Source organism: Coturnix japonica, chromosome 1 (genome assembly GCF_054131305.1).
Source record: "Coturnix japonica strain WE chromosome 1, WE-NBRP24, whole genome shotgun sequence".
Taxonomy (NCBI): domain Eukaryota; kingdom Metazoa; phylum Chordata; class Aves; order Galliformes; family Phasianidae; genus Coturnix; species Coturnix japonica.
Window position 1 is genome coordinate 7,333,472 of NC_140663.1, and position 17,705 is coordinate 7,351,176.

Genomic DNA, 17,705 nt, shown 5'->3' on the forward strand with positions numbered 1-17,705 from the left:
ATCAGGTCAAGATATTTGGGAATGTGACATACTTGCAAAGCGCAGTGGATTGCATGACTGCAGACAATGAAATCAAGTGCTATGTATGTTTGTGCAAATGCTCTCATTTATCCTTACTAAGATCAAATTTCTAGGGCTGGAGTTGAGGAGGAATTTGTAAGGAATTTGTTAGTATATGCAATTGATTGGATATTTTAGTAATGCAGCCAGCTCTTACATCATGGGTGGAGAAGAGAAAGACATTTACTCAGAAATATTCAAATGATAAACAGTATTTCAGGGATCAACCAAGAAAAATCTGAGTAGCCCAAGGGAGCTAAATGCTCCAGTTTTGCTGTGGTCAGCATCACAGAATCCCTTTCCAGTAAACATCTCCATCACATCCAGTACCAACAATTTCCAGTCTGAGAAAAAAACAAGGGAGGATTTTTGTACAGACTGTGACATCTAATGAAGAAATATGTACATCATTCAAAAATTAAGAGTTTAACTCAATGTACCTGTCCTGTAGTGGATACCCCAACAAAAAAAGTGTCAGGAGTCATCAGGAGTCATAAATCCTTGATTCTTCACAGTAGTGAAGTGAGCTAAGCTGAGAAGTTGGGGGGGAGGGGGGGGAGAATTTTTTTCTTTTTTTTTTTTTCTTGAATAATATATTATTTTTAACAATGATATATAATTGTTTTGGCTGTTTATCAGCCAGTTCTCATGTAGGCAGTTTGGATGGGATTTAAGTGTTCATGGTACAGCATTATTCACAACTTATTCCTATGTGATCTTGCTGTCTTCTAAAGAGCTACTAATGTGCAGAATAGTGAAAACATCTTTGTCTTTGCAAAAGATAGGCAAAAGAGGATACTAAAGGAATATAAAGTTTAACTTGTGATTTTCAGTATGATGTAAGATTTTTCAGAGTACTGCCAAACAAATCCCACCTAAGGGAATAGGAGCTGCCATACAACACAATTTGTTTTCAGACTATATTGTAACAGTGTTCAGCAGTGTGCCAGACAAAACTACACAAGCTTGAATAGAAGATACATAGCCAATATATGTATATATATATATATAAAATATATATATGGCACTAGATAGTCATATAAATAATGTTAAAATATTTTTTCTCCCATAGTTCTGGTTATTAGCTATCAACAGGATTTAATCTTTGCTTTGCCTACTACAGGTTTTGTGAGAAACTTTGGAGAAAAATGTTTTTTCACTCAATTTTGTTCAGGAGTTACTCTGCAGAGCACTGGTAATAATTTTCATCATGATCAGGAAGTGTAAATAACTTGTACTATAAATCTAACCTCTTTATCAGGAAAGACACAATGTCCATACAGTACTAAGAAGGTGGAAATCTCTTTAATTTTATTTTGAATTGAGCTTTTCTGTCCCGAGATTCCTTAGTGGTTTATCTTGGAGAGATTGCTCGTGGAAGAACTGTTTCATGTGTTTATTTTTGTTCTCCCCAAATTTGTAATTGCCCAACATTACTGTACTCTCATTGTGCTCTTTTCTATATGTTGTTTGTGTCCTCGTCCAAAATTACATCCGCAGTAGGCTTCAAACTCTACTTTAGGGCGCTTTAGCTTTTCACAGGGAAAGCATAGATTCTTTCATTAGATTCATGGAGTAACATGTTTTTTCTTAATTACTTTTGAAGGAGATTGGAACCCATTACGAAATTACAGGAAAAGTTGTTTCGGAAAATTGAGCTCTTAATAAGGAAAGGGTTTGATGATCAATTACAAGCCACATTCAGAGCTGTGCCCTAACTTTCCCTGCAGGGAGGGCAATGATACAGTGAGAGCCACAGAGCACAACCTCTGTAAGGAAAATACTGACCCCAGGACTTTAGAGGTGTTGCACTCAATACTCCCCTTAATATGCCTCTATACTGCCCTCTATTTCAGATTTCAATTTTCAGTTACACTGGAAATTTAATTGCAGCTATTTTCTGAACTGACATAAAAAATGAATGTTAGACAAACTGAACCTTATGTCAAACTATTCATAAAGGGTGCCTACAGTGCTTGAAGGGGAATATGGGAAAGATGGAAAGGTACTCTTTCTCAGAGAAAGTGGTGATAGGACAAGGGATAATATTTTTAGTGAGAGTGAGAGTAGATTCCAGTTAGATTTTAGGAAGAAACTCTATACTATGAGGCTGGTGAGGCTGTTTCTTTCATTTTCATAGTTCTCATCCTTACAAAACTGCCACATCAATCTTCTGTTTTCAGCTCCTTGATGTTTAGTTTTCATTTATCTTCCTTGCTTCTTTATATTTACAGCAGCAAATATGGAAAGATACTGATCCTTCATCGCATGTATCCATGAATATGATGATATAAATGCATGGTGGTTTTCTTTCAATGCAATAGAATATAGCATGTGTGTTTGTTTGTTTGTTTGTTTGTTTTTTCTAAGTGCTGCTGAAGAATGTGATTTCTTTATGTCATAAGATAACATATTAAGAAATTCTCATACAGAAGTCTTTGCAAGAGTAAGTATTGCCCAATTTGGAATTATAACATTCCCTACCCTCCTAGACGACTAAGGCTAACAGGAATTATACCATGACCTTCGAAAGATATGCTTCAAGACTGCAGTTATCTTACCAACATGCTACATGCTGGTTGCATATATTTATAAAAGACACCAATGAGTCATATGTAAACATTTTGATTATAAAGATTTTCTTCATTTTCCCACAGACTTGCTGCTTTCAAACAGCTGCATCCCATTCCTGGGCTCTACAGAGGGGCTAGATTTTCGAACCCTGCTGCTAGATGAGGAGAGGGGCCGGCTGCTTGTCGGGGCAAAGGACCACATCTTCCTGCTCAACTTGGTTGATTTAAACAAAAATGTAAAAAAGGTCAGTTTATTTTTCAGAATTCAATTCATCACATAATTTCAATTTTGTTCCTTTTTGTTTTTTTTTTCTTTTCTTTTTTTTCCCCCTCCTTCTTTACTTTTTCTTTCACTTCATTGGGTAATTGTGAGACTTGCTGTATCATGCTTTGTACCAGGATTTAATAATCTCACCTCCCATACATACACGGTTATCTTTAATGAGTTGATTTTTCTGAAAGTATGTAAGCCGCTGTAAGACTGAAATCCAATAAAAGAAGTTTCCTACTTGGAACCAAAATAATCAGCGCCTCTGAGAGCTTGCTTCTGTCATGTTCTATTTCTTTTGTCATGTTCATCCTTGCATGAAAGCATTTTGAAGATGGCAATTAAAGACAGATCTTTCCCTTCTTCCTGGTGTTACTGGGATTATGTTCCTCAAATATTGAACAGATCTGAGGCAATTTAAGTGTTCAAAATTGTTAAAATTGCCCCTAACATTTTAATATTTTTTACATTGATATCTGGAATTGCTAACAATAGGAAAAACTTCCACTGGGATCCATTGTATGCCCTGGTCCATGCCCTGTGACAGTGTTAATTCCAAATAATAGAAAGGAAATTTAGCCTTCAGTTTTTGTAGTAGACATGATGAAACAGAGATTTTCTAAGCACAATTAACTACTAAGGATAAGAAACAGATGCCTGAACAGGAACACGCACGAAAACTTCTTTCCTGTTTGTTCCAGGCATTCTCCTTACTAAAGAAAATTCAAATTCTCAGCTGTTTGATATTTTCCTTAAGCACCAGCAGGAGGTTTTAAATGACTGTATTCTGCTGTCAGCTCTGAAGTGGGAACTGACCCTGAATTAATATGATGGCAGCACAGGGCTTAACAGGTGTAACAGGAGATGATTTTGCCTCAATTCTGAGTACAACACTTGCTGTCGTTATATACAAGGGTTTCTAGTACTCAGCTGATTATCTTATTTCAAATTCTACAGTGCTCCACACACAGCTTTCTTTAAAACTCAGATTATTTCAGATCTCTTCCCTGGGATGCCTTGTGAGATGCCCCGTATACATCTTCCATTTTAGTGTTTTATTCAAGAATCATCACCTCTTCAGGCCATTGTAGTGAAAACAGCATCATTCATATCACAGATTTTGACACCATAGATTGATCTTTAGCAAAGGCTTTCTGTAGCTACCATTATTTGTGTGAAAAGCAGAATCCTGTTACTGTGTGATGCCAATAGCCTCCTGAGAGATGCTGAGTGCTGTCACTTCCCATTATGCTCAGTGGCGATTGATTAGTTCAGACTTTCTGGAGGTGTTCACACCCCTCTGCCCAAACTGGTAACATTTTCACCTTAGCCAAACCACAAATGATATTGAGCTTTCTTAGAAGTGCAGAATGCAGTCTGATCTAGGAGGATTTGTTGGTGATAAGAGTGTCATTTGGTAGAGGGACTGCAAAGCTGAGCCTCTGAATTAAAATTTGTATTTGGTAAACTGAACAGATGTGTGCCTATGTATTTGTGGTAGCTTAAAAGCAGGGAATAAAATTCGAAACCAGGAGGATATCTGGAGAAAGGAAAATATTATGTGTGAATTCAAATACTCCTCTGTTTAACTATTTAGGTCGTCTCAAACCTTTCAGACAAAACATTGAGGCAAAGTGTATTTAAGTAGCTAGAATTGACACAAAAGCATTGCAAAGCACCCTGGTGTGCTCATTTCCAAGGTCTCCATGGGTGTCCAGCAACTCTATAAATGTGCCTACTTGAGCACATGCCCATGAATTGATGTTGTCCGAACCTTTCTCCTCAGTTCCTCAATGCAGGGTTGTTTGAAAAGTGTGAGGGGAGAGCGAAGATGAGGGAAGTCATTACTGTATAAATCTCAGTCACTGATGAGGTTTCAGCTCTCAAGGATACTCTCCAGTAGCAGGGAAGTGTCAGAAAGCAGCGTTTGCCGGCGCTGTGTTTAGACTGACTGTGGTTTGGGTTGGCGTGGGGCCAGGCGGCCAGCTGCCAGGCTCTCCTGGTGTGAGGAAACCACACATGTCGGGTCTGCAAGGGGCTGAAGCGTGCCCTTTGTCCTTTCCTGGAGCAGGAGCAGCCTGACAAGGCAGCCTCTCCAATGACAGTAATTCATTAGAATATTGTCTTCTGGTTCAGATTACATTAAATTAAAAAAAAAAAAAAAAAAAAGAGGAAAAAGTTCTCAGTTTCAGATATTTGTTGCATTAGTAACTATTGATACATCCAGAAGCCAAGTCAGTGTCCCAAACAATCTACTCCCAGAAAACTCCATTTGTGGACATAACTACTTGGAAAGATTATATTGCAGAATCTGAGGCTCTATATTCATGCATGTGGGACAGTAATCAAATAAACATCCAAAGCATTGTATTATGTTCCCCTCTCCAATGTATACGTATATCATTTAATAACTTCCTTTTTGCAACCTAATTATTTACCTAAATTAGTTAACTTAAATATATTAAGTTAGGGCTTTATTTCCTGGTGTATATATATATTTTTCTCCTGATGCAATAAATCTGTTGTTCTTCAGGAGTTCCAATTTCTTGAATCACTGTAGGTTTTATTCAATTTATTGTGTAATTGGTTGAAAACTTCCTTAGCTGGTAGCTCAAAAAAATCCACACAGTTTCTAGTGCTAGCAAACCTTATTATGAAACAATAGTAGCTACTGTGGTAAAACAGAAAAGCACACCAGAATTAGAAAAATGCAGAAAACTAAAATGTTAGTAATCTACAAGTAAATAAGGGAAAAATGGAAAAATGTCTTTTTTTTTTTCTTTATTTTTTTCCAGTGGGGTAAAACTTCAATGAATTTGTCCTGAAATGGAAACCTAAAGCTTCTTTTGCAGAAGTATAATTATCTGTGCCACTGTCTTTTATTGAAAGAACTGAGATGGCTTACAAATATTGCAAGCTGTTTATATAGTGTAAATACATAAAAGAAACTGTGTCCTATATTTATCAGGACCCAGGAAATGCAGACAATAAACCTGAATACAACTATCTCATACCCAGTAGAATTATGGTGTAAAACAAGTCAAAATATAATTCTTTACTAGCACAAGAGAGTGGAAAGCTGGAAAAGAATTTGCTAATAGTCCTAAACCCTGGGGTACAAGTTCAAAAGATTATTTTGGTGAATGCAGTTTTCTTGTGAGTTTGCCTTAAACCTTTGTTATTTTCCTCTTTATTTTCTTTCTTAAAAAAATAAAGTAGAAATACAAAACATAACAAACTGGGCAAACATTTATTGACTAGCTGAGGCGAAATTCTGCATGTTTCTGTGACTCCCATGCTTGCTACCAATGCAAGCAGAGTTATATGTCAGGCCTGTTATCACCGTGTAATCTGCAGCACGACCCCACCCATCTCTGCAGGAATAGGAATGCTATCAAGGCCTGACAAGCTTTTGAAAAGCTGCCAACCTGCAGGAGCTGTCAGTGCTAGAAGACACAGCCACATGTGGGCCAAATAGATAAACATGTCAGTTTTTTTTTCATCTGCTCCAGTGTGTATTGGCACTGGGTCACAAATTGTCACTTGGAGCATCCTTGGTTTGTGTTTGTTGGTGATGGATTTTTTGTTTTGTTTTGTTTTGGGATGGGGTTTTTTTGGTCATTGCCAGGTGCAGCTGTCTTGCATCTTATCCTTCAATCTTCTTTTGTATTGATTGTATCTGTGTGCAGTTCACAGTGAAGAATACATATATGTGTATATTCATATCAGATGGCTAAACACTTATGAAATATTTGCAAAGCAATTATTTGCCTTTCCACAGCTCTGGTGCTTATTAACTGCAAAAGTGGGACTGTGTGTCAGCACTGCTATCACTGTGTGAGATCTGCAGCGTGACCCACCTATCTCTGCAATAGGGTGGTTATGTATGAAAAAGCATATGCATACCTGTATAAAACAATATCAAGATACAGGAGCCCAATTATACCTTCATTGTTCTGGGAAACCTCCTGTTGGGCTATAGATGTGTATAAGTTATGAATGAAACCAATGGGAATTTAGCCAGCATTGAATTAAGACTTGTTTGTGTCATCATACAGGAGCCTTGGGAATGCACACACAGGCTGAGGTACTTACTGTAGCATTTAAACAGTAGAAATGAGACTGGTACTTCCCAACCCATTATAGGCCAGTTCCTTTGTGCCAAAGAATTTCAGCTTTCTATTAGCAAAAGTTGTGGACTGTCTGAGGGTGATGCTTTCTTTGCCTGTGAGGGGAAGAAGGATTTCAGGTGACATCAGCAGAGACCAAAGAGTCCTGTGGAAGTCACGGGAGACTGCTAAAGGTTTGAAAGTGGGGAAGTTAAAATAAGCCCAGTGGCAGGGGAATATGGCCATGAGTCTGTTTGGGAGAACATTGTTCCTAATTTTCCCAAGAAAAGAATCAAGGTGATACTGAAATCTGACAGCGGCATGATCTGACTCTCCACACATAAGGAATTAGTTACCAGGAATTAAAGGAATAATTACTGACTTACTTTTGTTTCAGAAGTAAGATTTCTGGGTGTTACAGTTCATAAGCCACTCATTTCCACCTGTTAATTTCATACCCTTCCAAAACTCATAGAGAGAGGAATATTTTTGCCTGTCACTTGCAGTGAAACAAGACTGTTGATACTGGATATGTGTGTAGTTTAGCGTCCTGTCACTAAAAACTGTCAGCAGCAGCTACTGAAGGAATTGTGTAAGAAGGAGCTATGACTGTACTAGGATGGCTGTGCTTGCTATCTTCTGGATTGCCCCTGTCACTGATCTATGTAAATGTTTCTCTGAAGATCTGCAAACCTGTATAGTCCATAACATTGTTTAACAGACCTAAATTTAGGGACCTATGTATACAGGATGGAAGCTTTCAACCAGGCACAGAGCAACAGTCTATGGTCAAAATGTGGAGAAAGCAGTATGTGACCAGATGGACAGTGATCCTAGGTGGAAGACAGTGTCTCTGTTATTTCCTTTTGCATTGTTGCTGTGAATTATGTTTCCGTAAACATTCCCTGTTGTTTTTATATTTTACACCTGTATTTTGGTATAAAGAACAGCCAATATCCTGCTCTCTGAAAACTCATACTGGGCTTTGACTTTTTCAGAGGTAGGATTTATCTTCAATCTGAAGGGATAAACATGTCAGAAGAAATGCCATTTACAGTAAAAGTCCTGTTGTGTAGTTTCCTTTCAGGAGAAACAGATGGTGGGCTGTGGTTAAACTGTAGAAAATGAAGTGCAAAAGCACTAAAGCCTTTCAAGATTTAATCCTGCATAAATGAAATCAGCTTTTGGTCTGTTTTCTTTATGTTTTCACACCTGTTTAATGTGCACCTGAAAATGCACTTCTCAGAAAGCCCTTGAGTTTTGAAAGGCTTGGCACTCCTGAAGTTGTGTTTGGAGTAGGCTGGGCTTTAAGAAAAGCCCTGAGACAAGTTGAGATATCTCTTTGTCTCAGGCAGATGCAATGTAAGCTTGTTTGGTTCAGACATTTCTCTTTAAAAGCCACTTGCCAAATTTAAGCTACCCAAAGTCTGTGAATGTGTCATCCAACTGCACAACTGTTTCCCTCTGACTTCCAAGGTCATTAAACTCAGCTTGATAAAATAAGGAATAATATACCTTGACACTTGTGCTTCCCACAGTGCTATAAATCAGTCTGAATCAATCTTTATATCTTCTCTTTTCCCTGTCCATATCAAATCTTTCAGAAATCTGAATTTCTGTTACTAGAAAATAATTGGACTTGGAAATTTCTGTCAAATCTCTCCCTGGAGGTATATCTCTGCTGTGGGAATTAGTGTGTCAGATGTAGGAATACCTGTTGAAAGAAGGAAGGTTTGTGGTAGTTATTAAAGTAACAGAGATTTAAGAACACTGGCCTGGCTTTTAGGAGTCTCTAAGTATTCCTTGTAGCTAGCTAACCTTTGATAAAGCTGTTAAAAAGAAAGGTGAAAAATTTAGTTCTAGAGACGGTCTGTTTGGGTTTCAAATACAGGGGAAAATTCAGATAAGAAACTTAGATATCTGAACTTCCTTTGTTTACTCATGACTTTAAAACGTCGAATTCCAGAGTATGGCAAGTACAGTGGGAACCAGTTACAAGAAGTTCTTAGGGTAACCTTCCTCTTTAGAGTTGTATATGAGAACAATCTCTGTAGTTTCCCAAGTTGTGGACTTCCCATACCAAATACATGAGTGTAACAGATGTGAGGTATTTAGAGACCAACTGGCACACTTGCATAGTATGCTAAAAACAGCTCATTTTCCCATTAATTAGAACACTCTTTGTTTTCAGCAAAATAATACTAAAAAGGCATGAAATTCTCTCTTCTGTTCCTTGGGAAATTCAGTAAATTTCTAGAAGTGATATGGCCTTGAGTCAGTATACAGAAGTGACAAATGTCCTGGTTCCCAGAAAGTGTACTCTGAACACATACTGTTAAGGTATTGGGCTGTGATATTTATGACAGTGTCGTATGAAACACTGTGTCAGTCTTTTCATTAGATCACTGTCATATCATTCTCAGTGCTCATTGATCTTATCGGCTTTTTAATACTTTCCATTTTTCAGCCATTAATTAATTTCTTTGGGGGTAGAACATAAAGGAGAGAAAATTGCAAGCGCCATTATTCTCATTTTACCGGTGGGAAAACTGAAATCTGAGTGTTATAATTAATGGGGTAGCTGCATAGCTGGGGTTGTACTGTCTTCTTGTTTACTCCAACATTTTTTGATTGGGGTACTCTCTTTACAGCATCTGCTTTATGATTGCTTTAGACTAAGTTAGGAATCTAGTCTTGTATTTATTTATTTTTTATTGTGCAGAGTAATAGTGTCATGGAGGAAAGTTTCTCAGGGGGAGCACATTTCATATGCCAGTATGATGACAAGCTTACAGAACCATCTGCTTTTGTTCCTTGAGTGCTTCATTTGGAACTGTTGTATAGAGAATACATTAATATTACTGAGCTTAAGCATCTGAATTATGGTATGCATGACTCCCAAAGTCTTAATGAGACATTTGGATGCCAAGGATGCTGTAATTTTATTGCATGTCTTCTCTAAAACATCACTACAATAATGTAGTGCATAGAATAAAACAAGGGAAGGAAGCAGGCTTTCTCTGGCTGTATCAAGCAGCTGCTTAAAATCAATGTATTTTCCTGTAAGTGCTTTGACTCATATCTTAGTCCTGCAAGACAGGGAGGAAGTAGTGACTTACTTCACATGGATCAAATTCAGTGAGTGAGTGTTACAAGACACGCCAGTCAGTTGATGTGCTTCACTCCAGATAGGGATGCATCCTGCTGGTGCTACCTGTACCACTGACAAAACACTTTGAGGTTTGTTGTACCAGAGACTGTGCTGATAGAGATGTGCTGACACACGTGTGTGATGTCAAGCACACGAGAGGCTCAATTGAAACCTCCAGGGCTGCTGAAAGCCACTGACCTCAATGAGACACTCAAGTGTGTGTGTGAGTGTGATTATCTCAGGGACATGGGAATGGGAAGAATCATGTTGGTCAGCTGGTCTTACTCTCTGCTATCACAAGCAAATACCTCATACTGCAGGTATTCTTTTAATAACCCCATCCAATTTTGCTATAAGAGGTGTTGTGGGATGTTTCATGCAACTTCTCTAGGAACGTTTTTAATCCCAGAATATCATTACTTGGGTCATTCAAATTTTTTATTTATTTTTTATTTTATTTTATTTTTTAAATCATGATCTATTTTTATTTATGACCAGAATACACTGATTTCATCTTACTGTTTATAATTTGGGTCATCAAAGCCCTTTTATTCCTCGCATGGATTATTACTCATCTTCATTTGTATTAGTGATGCTTCCCAGCTTTGTGTCATCTCCATGTTTTGTAGCAGTGCTGTTTGTTTTTTTTTTTTCTTTTTGTTACCCAAGACTACTGAAGAGTATATGAAATAAAATGAACTCTGACAGTATTTCATTAAGAACTCCATGAGTAGTTTCCTGACACAGGTTTCTTCCCTGTCAGATCATTGCTTTACCATAAACAATTATAAATTTTCCCCAGCTAAGCTAGTCAATTTCCATGTTGCACCTTACAAAATACTTTACTGGAGCTCTGATGAGCAGTTTTTCTACAGTAATGTGTAGTTCAGCTGTTTTTTAAAGAAAGGCACAACATTAGCCAGGAGCAATATCTCTTCACCAAGATATATTGAGTGCGATATTGTTTCAGTGTTCATTAGAAATTTAAGTTATCCCTTCCCTATAGAACTGCTCTGAAACCTTTCAAAAATGCAAAATAAGACAAATAGATCTGTAATCTGCTTTGATATGTTTAGTTTCTCTGTGTGTGTGTGTCTATGTGTGCACTGATGATACCTATTATCTTCTACTGTTTTGGAAAAGCTGTGAATCATGCCGGATTTAGTAGCTTCATTAGAAATGATTCTTGAATAACCTCCAATTTAATACAGCAGTTCCTTTGGAATCAGAATTCAGTGTTCTGTCTTTGAGCCATCACTTCACCAAAGCATTTATTGTCTGTTTTAACCTACAAACAAAAGTGGATTGAGAAAGAGAGATAAAGACAAGGGGAATATTAACTCTTAACCATTATTGTTAATTCATGACAGATGGCAGCTGAAATGAAACTGATAGAACTGTATCTTTGTAGATACCCATAATGGTGTATATATATCATCTACTTATCAATTTATATACATAAATCATCTATATTTATAAAAATTCATTTTTTTCTCTTTACACTTGTAGTAAAAGCACACGTTTAGAGGAAGGAAAAATGTTTCTTACTTCTGGACCTTACCACACCTCTAATCTGAAGAAAGGATTTTTGTGGTTTATAATGTTTTGTTTTAATCAGAAATCAATTTCCAGCTACCCTTTAATGTGATACCTTATCTGTCCTACACTTCTGCATTACTTAATTTTGTACTCCGGGGAGGATTTCTTTCACTCTGCCAACAGAGAAAAGTTAGCTTGCACTTATTAGTGAGATTTTAATTTCTTCTCTGTTGCTAAATTTAAGAAAATATTTGTACAATTATTTAGAAGTAATGCTAAGGTTTGTTTTTTTAAATTGATCCATAACAGATAGAATTGGGATACCATGACGGTAGCCCTAACCTTTGGAATTCTGATATGGATATTTTGCAAGGATAATAAACTGAAGCTTAAGAGAAGAAAATAATCCTGTCTAAGTATATTGTTGATGAATTTCAACTGGTTACATTCTTCTCTTAAATTGAGCAATTACACATAACTATTCTAAGATTTCTCATTGCAAATACTGACCATGATATATATATATAAATTGTGCTGTCTTAAGCCTGAAGTTATGTGGTGTCTTGATATGCACTTACTGCATTATGCATTTGACTTGATCTCTTACAGTTTGGAAATGACTATTTCTGGGAACCTTTCACTTCTCAGATGAAAAGCAAATAAATATAACTTTATTCTTTTTTGTAGTATTCCAAGTTGATTTTAAAGGTTGTTGGACAGCTTAGCTTCACTTTCCATTGGCTAATGTGGCTTTGCATAGTGCTGGGTCTGTTGAGTAGCCAGAATGAGAATCAAATGAATTTTCTGTCATAATTGACAGTGGTCTTCAGTCACAAAGGCAAGGTGTGTATTTCATCCTGAATTATGCAACCTGCATGACAAACATAATGACCCATGAAGAAATCTCAGCAAGGGTTGAAGGTGGTGTCCATTAATACATGTGATGTTTTAAGTAGATGCTTTCCAGTATAACTAGACCTCCCAAAGCAAGTAATGCTGTGTAGTTGGCAGGTAGAGGTAGGTATTTTCAAAAAGCTATTGAAGGAGATCTTGTCTACATAACCAGACATCTGAACATTGGCAAAACCAAAACAAGAGACTCCTCACAGACCTGTAATGGCCTTTTCTGTTGTGGAAAGGAGTTGTGTGGGCAGAATTGGGTATGAAGTTTCTATGCAAAAGAACTGAAGATCAGATCTCAGTTTAAGACTACCTAGACATTTGGATATCCATTATCTTATATTCCTCTATCTGTTCCTTTTTCATCACTTTTTCTCCAGCAGCACCTCTTAAGCATCAAGCTCTTTTTCTACTTAACACAGTGACACGTGTAGCAGGCCAGTGCTACAAGGCAGAGCTGTACCAGGCAGAGACCAGCTGAGTTCACTGGCACTAGCTGCAGCTCTTCCCAATGGATTTGACAAGTTCCCAGTGTATCCTGCTCTACTTTCTGGAGTTGCACACTGCGTAATCCGAAGATACCACTGTAGCTGATTTCCAATTGTGTTTTCATACCTGGAGTGTATAATGACATCATTCTGAAAAAATGCTCTGGGAAAATAAATTTGTACTCCAGTGTTGAGATGTTGTTGTACTGCCTTATCTTTAACTTTAACCCTTTGTGGCAATATTTACTTAAGCTTTATATAATTTAAAATACATTATCTTTACTATTAGCTTCTAATCACAGAGGTATCTGTAAATTCACTAGAAAGGGAACTGATTTCCTTGCAGAAAATCACCAAATCCATTTTCACTGAAAAGAGAAGAGGAAGAGATTAAATAAAAAGGCTGCCCTAATATCAAGAAGAACACTGTATATCTGGGGTATCTTGGGCTTTGACAACACCAATGGACAGAGGACACTCTTTATCATTCCATCCCAGGGCATAAACCTGTGTGTGGGATAAGGCACATCTTAAAAGCTGCCAACAGCTGAGTGAACCTAAGGGAATGCTGTAGATGCTAATCCCTCTTGCCTGTTTTTGAGATATACATCTTTACTGAGAGACAGTTTTTAATGTCTTTTATCTTTAATCATTATTTTTAATCTTATCTTTAATCGTTAAGCTTTATTCACATGGCATTATTTAGAATTTTATAAAGTATTTGTAGGCCTCTGAAGGCTCTGAAGGGTCTCTGACTACTAGTAACCTGCATATTGGTTTCTGGAACTTGAAAGTTTCCTAACCAATATTTGATGAGAAAACAGCGTGGTTTGTTGCTGTTAATCAAAAGGACCGGCTGTATCTTCATTTTGTCAAAATAAGCAGGGGAAAAAATCCCATCTATGCTCAGCATGATGCTTCTGGAAGAATTTATATTCAATTTATGTTTTGAATTTAATAGAAACTGAAAAATAATAATAACCAATTTTGACTGCTTAATTGAAATCAATGAACCAGAACCTGAACAGTTGTTCTTTGACATTTCTTCACTAATATCATTGAGGTTACAGTAACAGACAGTGATTTGTCGTCTGGCTCCATCATTTACACTAAAATCTAATTTACAGAACTGTACAAATGAAAGAAGGAAAAAGTAGTAATATTTTATGCAGAAAATTATGTGAGGTACATGATTCTTTCTCAAGCTTATGTATGCCATTTTCAAAATATGTATACTTTACTCAGTACACTTGGTTATTGTTGAAGAGTAATATTTTTGTGTGCTATTAATTTCTGGCACTCCTTGTTATGAGAATTTCCTTTCGCCTACCTTTAGTTTTTCGGACAAAACCTCTTTTCATTTGGACACCGATAATAACAGCTAACTATTTTTTCTAAAATTGCTTTGCCGTGTTCACTGGACCAAATTCATTACAAAGTAAATTGCTTAGTTCTGCAATTCTAATTTCTAGATATTTTGGCTCATCTTGTCTTTGAGAAAATCATGCTATTCATAATACTTACAAGTTGTTCTAGATAGATTAACTGAGTGATTACTAAAAGTAAATATGCACAACGAAGAAATGAACAGAGAGAAGGGAGTTTGCTTTAAAGCCTTGATACTTCTGGTGGAAGACTGTTTTTAAAGCCAGGTTCACTTCTACTCATATGTAAATTCCTTCAACATGTATAAGTATGTTTTAACTGTTCATTCAAGGAGGTAGTTAAACTAAAAGTAGTCACGAGACGGTTTATATTATTCATTATCTCTGTCTTATTTCAACTGTCTTCCAGATTTACTGGCCTGCAGCTAAAGAAAAGTTGGAATTATGCAAACTAGCTGGGAAAGATGCCCATGTAAGTATAGTCTTGATATTTTTGTTCTTTCTGGTGATATTGCACACCTGTATATTTGTTTCTATATGCACTATATACATTAGTGAATTTTTTTGTTTGTTTTTTTTTCTTTGTTTTCTTTCATGAAATAATTGAGAAAAGAAAGGGGGGGGGGGGGGAGGGAGTGGGGAGAGTCGTTTAAAAATCATTGGATTGCTTTAAATGTTAATGCTTTAAGAAAAATATTCGCTATTAAAAATAGCAAATGTTTTAGCCATCCTTGTATGTAATTAAGTCAGTTGAGATAGTAATGAACTTTCTTCTGATAGGAAATACTTTTCCTGTGGAAGTCTTTTCTTTCTCATTGAAGTGCTCTTTTCTTGGAAATATCCTGAATGTAACTCCATTATAATTCATAAATGAAACAGAGTGGCAATGGACATTACAAATTAACTTAATTTGCAGACAAATGAGTTTAAGGTTAAAATAAAATCTCAGATCTAATAGCTTTCCTATGTAAGCACAGATCTTAAAGAAACCTCTGTGTACATAAGGTACATGCATATATACAATAAAACTTTCATATCTTCTTTGCATAGTGCAGATTACATTGTGTCTAAAGTCCACCATAAATGTAAACATTTTCTGGCTATACAATAAAATTTCTTCCTTTCCTCTCCACAAATATTGTATTTTCTGGCAATCTGTTTGTTACCAAGGTGAAGTCAAGCTCAAAACTATCTCCTCTTGTCTGAGGAATTTCAATTTTTTATCCAAGCTTATTGCCACTATTATCTTTACAGCAGACAAGGGCTAAACAACACCTCTGCTGAGCACTGGGAAAGTTCTGATACTGGACTCTATGGAGGATTTGTGCTGATCTATTTCTTTACCTAAACATAACGAAAAAGATCAGAGGAGGGAATATTTATTTTTGTCATACATCATAACTCCTTTTTGTTTCTTGCACTGCCTCTGCAGCTTGCCTCTCAGTAAGGTGCAGAATGGTTGCTTGGACCTATGCATAGCTCATGTGTTTCCTCCTAAATATCATATCATACCTGTTTATATTTTGGGGAAGGCTACAACATGTCTTCATAATCAACACATGCATCACCCTTACAGCACATGGCAGCCATCTGGACTGCTTACTAGCCACAGCCATGTCCAGTTAAGGCCAGGACTGCCCTGAGCTTCCCAAAGGATCCAAATAAAAGTGACCAACAGGATGTGGTTGGTGCAGAGAGAGGTCACTCACACAAAACATCCTGCTGGAAGTATGCTGAAGCCCTTGAGATTGCCACAGAGCTTTCTATCATGTAATCTTTGGTGTTAAAGCTAGTGCAGAACCCTTAATCAGGAGCAAAGGCAGGAGGATTTGTAGGCAGACAAATCCGGTGGCTATCTGACCTCGGTTGACTGGGGATGTGTCTACAGCATGAACTGAGAACACGTCCAATCTGCACTGTTACCACATAGTTCCTTGTGGCTGTAAGCATTACAAAAGAAGGGCTTGCATGTGTGATTGATGAGCTGCCCGATACACAGCCACTGCAAAATTTTAACCATCACAACGTTGAACTGTTTAGTAAACAATCGCTACTACAGTAGTTTCAAGTTTAAATACAAGAATTCTATGCCTAAAACGTAGTGCAAGAATGTGAAAGTGAAAAAATAAACATGAAAATTAACATTTCTCTCTTTTCTCTTTGCAACAGACAGAATGTGCCAATTTTATCAGGGTCCTTCAGCCCTACAACAGAACACATGTTTATGTCTGTGGCACAGGAGCATTTCACCCTCTCTGTGGATACATTGAACTTGGCACTCACAAAGAGGTAATTTAATTTTCTCACTACTCTGATACGTCAAGGGGTAACCTTTGTCTTGTTTAGCATTCATTATAGATTGGAAAATATCATGTGAGTGTATAAAAAATGAACTGACAGCAGCTTGCGTAAATAACAGAGTAAATGGTGGGTTTTGCAGGTCAGGCAGGAACTCATGTTCTCACATTCGATATGTGCATATCGCTTTTGAACAAAGCACTTTCCTTGGTAAGGCTTAATACACAAAGTTCTTCAGAATGACACTTCCACATGATTAAGTAAGTGAGGAGCACATTTAACCCAGATGTCCTTCTTTCTTGTAAGTCATTTCCGTGCATACATTCTACTTACACACATACACACAGAGTTCAAGATGACATTCATCGTTCTGTCTTCTAATGTTCACATATCTCCTGTTCCTCAGGAATGGTTTCCAATTCCTTGTGCACAAGAGTAATTCAGAGTTTGTAAATGGTTTCTAAGTCTAAGCTGAAGGGTGGCATCTCCGGCCTTTGCAGATGGTTTAAAGCCCTGTCACTAAGTGCTGGGTATGCTCGGTCACTAGTGGTGAATTCCTGCACTGAAGTTAGCAGCTGATTGGTCTATATTTGCTGGTGACAAAGAAATCTCCATCCTAAGTGGTAAATGTTTGAGATGTAACCTCCGCAACAGAAGCATTTTGGTGTTGTGTCAAGCAGCCACTTAGTACACAAGTCTCTTTTTAACTCCTATACATATAACACTTTGGTTATATTTATAACATTGGCTCTGCTCTTAGACAGTGTCTGGATGTGACCTGTCTGGTTATTTGCCTGTAGTGCGGGCTTCCTGTGCTTCTGTAGAAATAGCTTTCCCTTTTCTTTGGATCTAAGTGAAATTGTAGAATATAAAAAGTGAGTTTTAACAATATGTTATTAAATGCAATATTGGATTTATGCTGATGAACGAAATC

The 17,705-nt window shown here is 37.0% G+C and overlaps 1 protein-coding gene across 2 annotated transcripts in view; it reads left to right on the forward strand.

The window, feature by feature from the left end:
• The window catches only part of SEMA3D (semaphorin 3D), a 140,532-nt gene that overhangs the window by 58,430 nt on the left and 64,397 nt on the right, over positions 1–17,705 (forward strand). For both annotated transcript variants that reach the window (XM_015875912.3, XM_085552012.1), the window contains exons 3-5: positions 2,718–2,878; positions 14,883–14,945; positions 16,643–16,762. In XM_015875912.3, the coding sequence (XP_015731398.2) occupies positions 2,718–2,878; positions 14,883–14,945; positions 16,643–16,762 (344 nt within the window). The remainder of the gene's footprint in view (positions 1–2,717; positions 2,879–14,882; positions 14,946–16,642; positions 16,763–17,705) is intronic.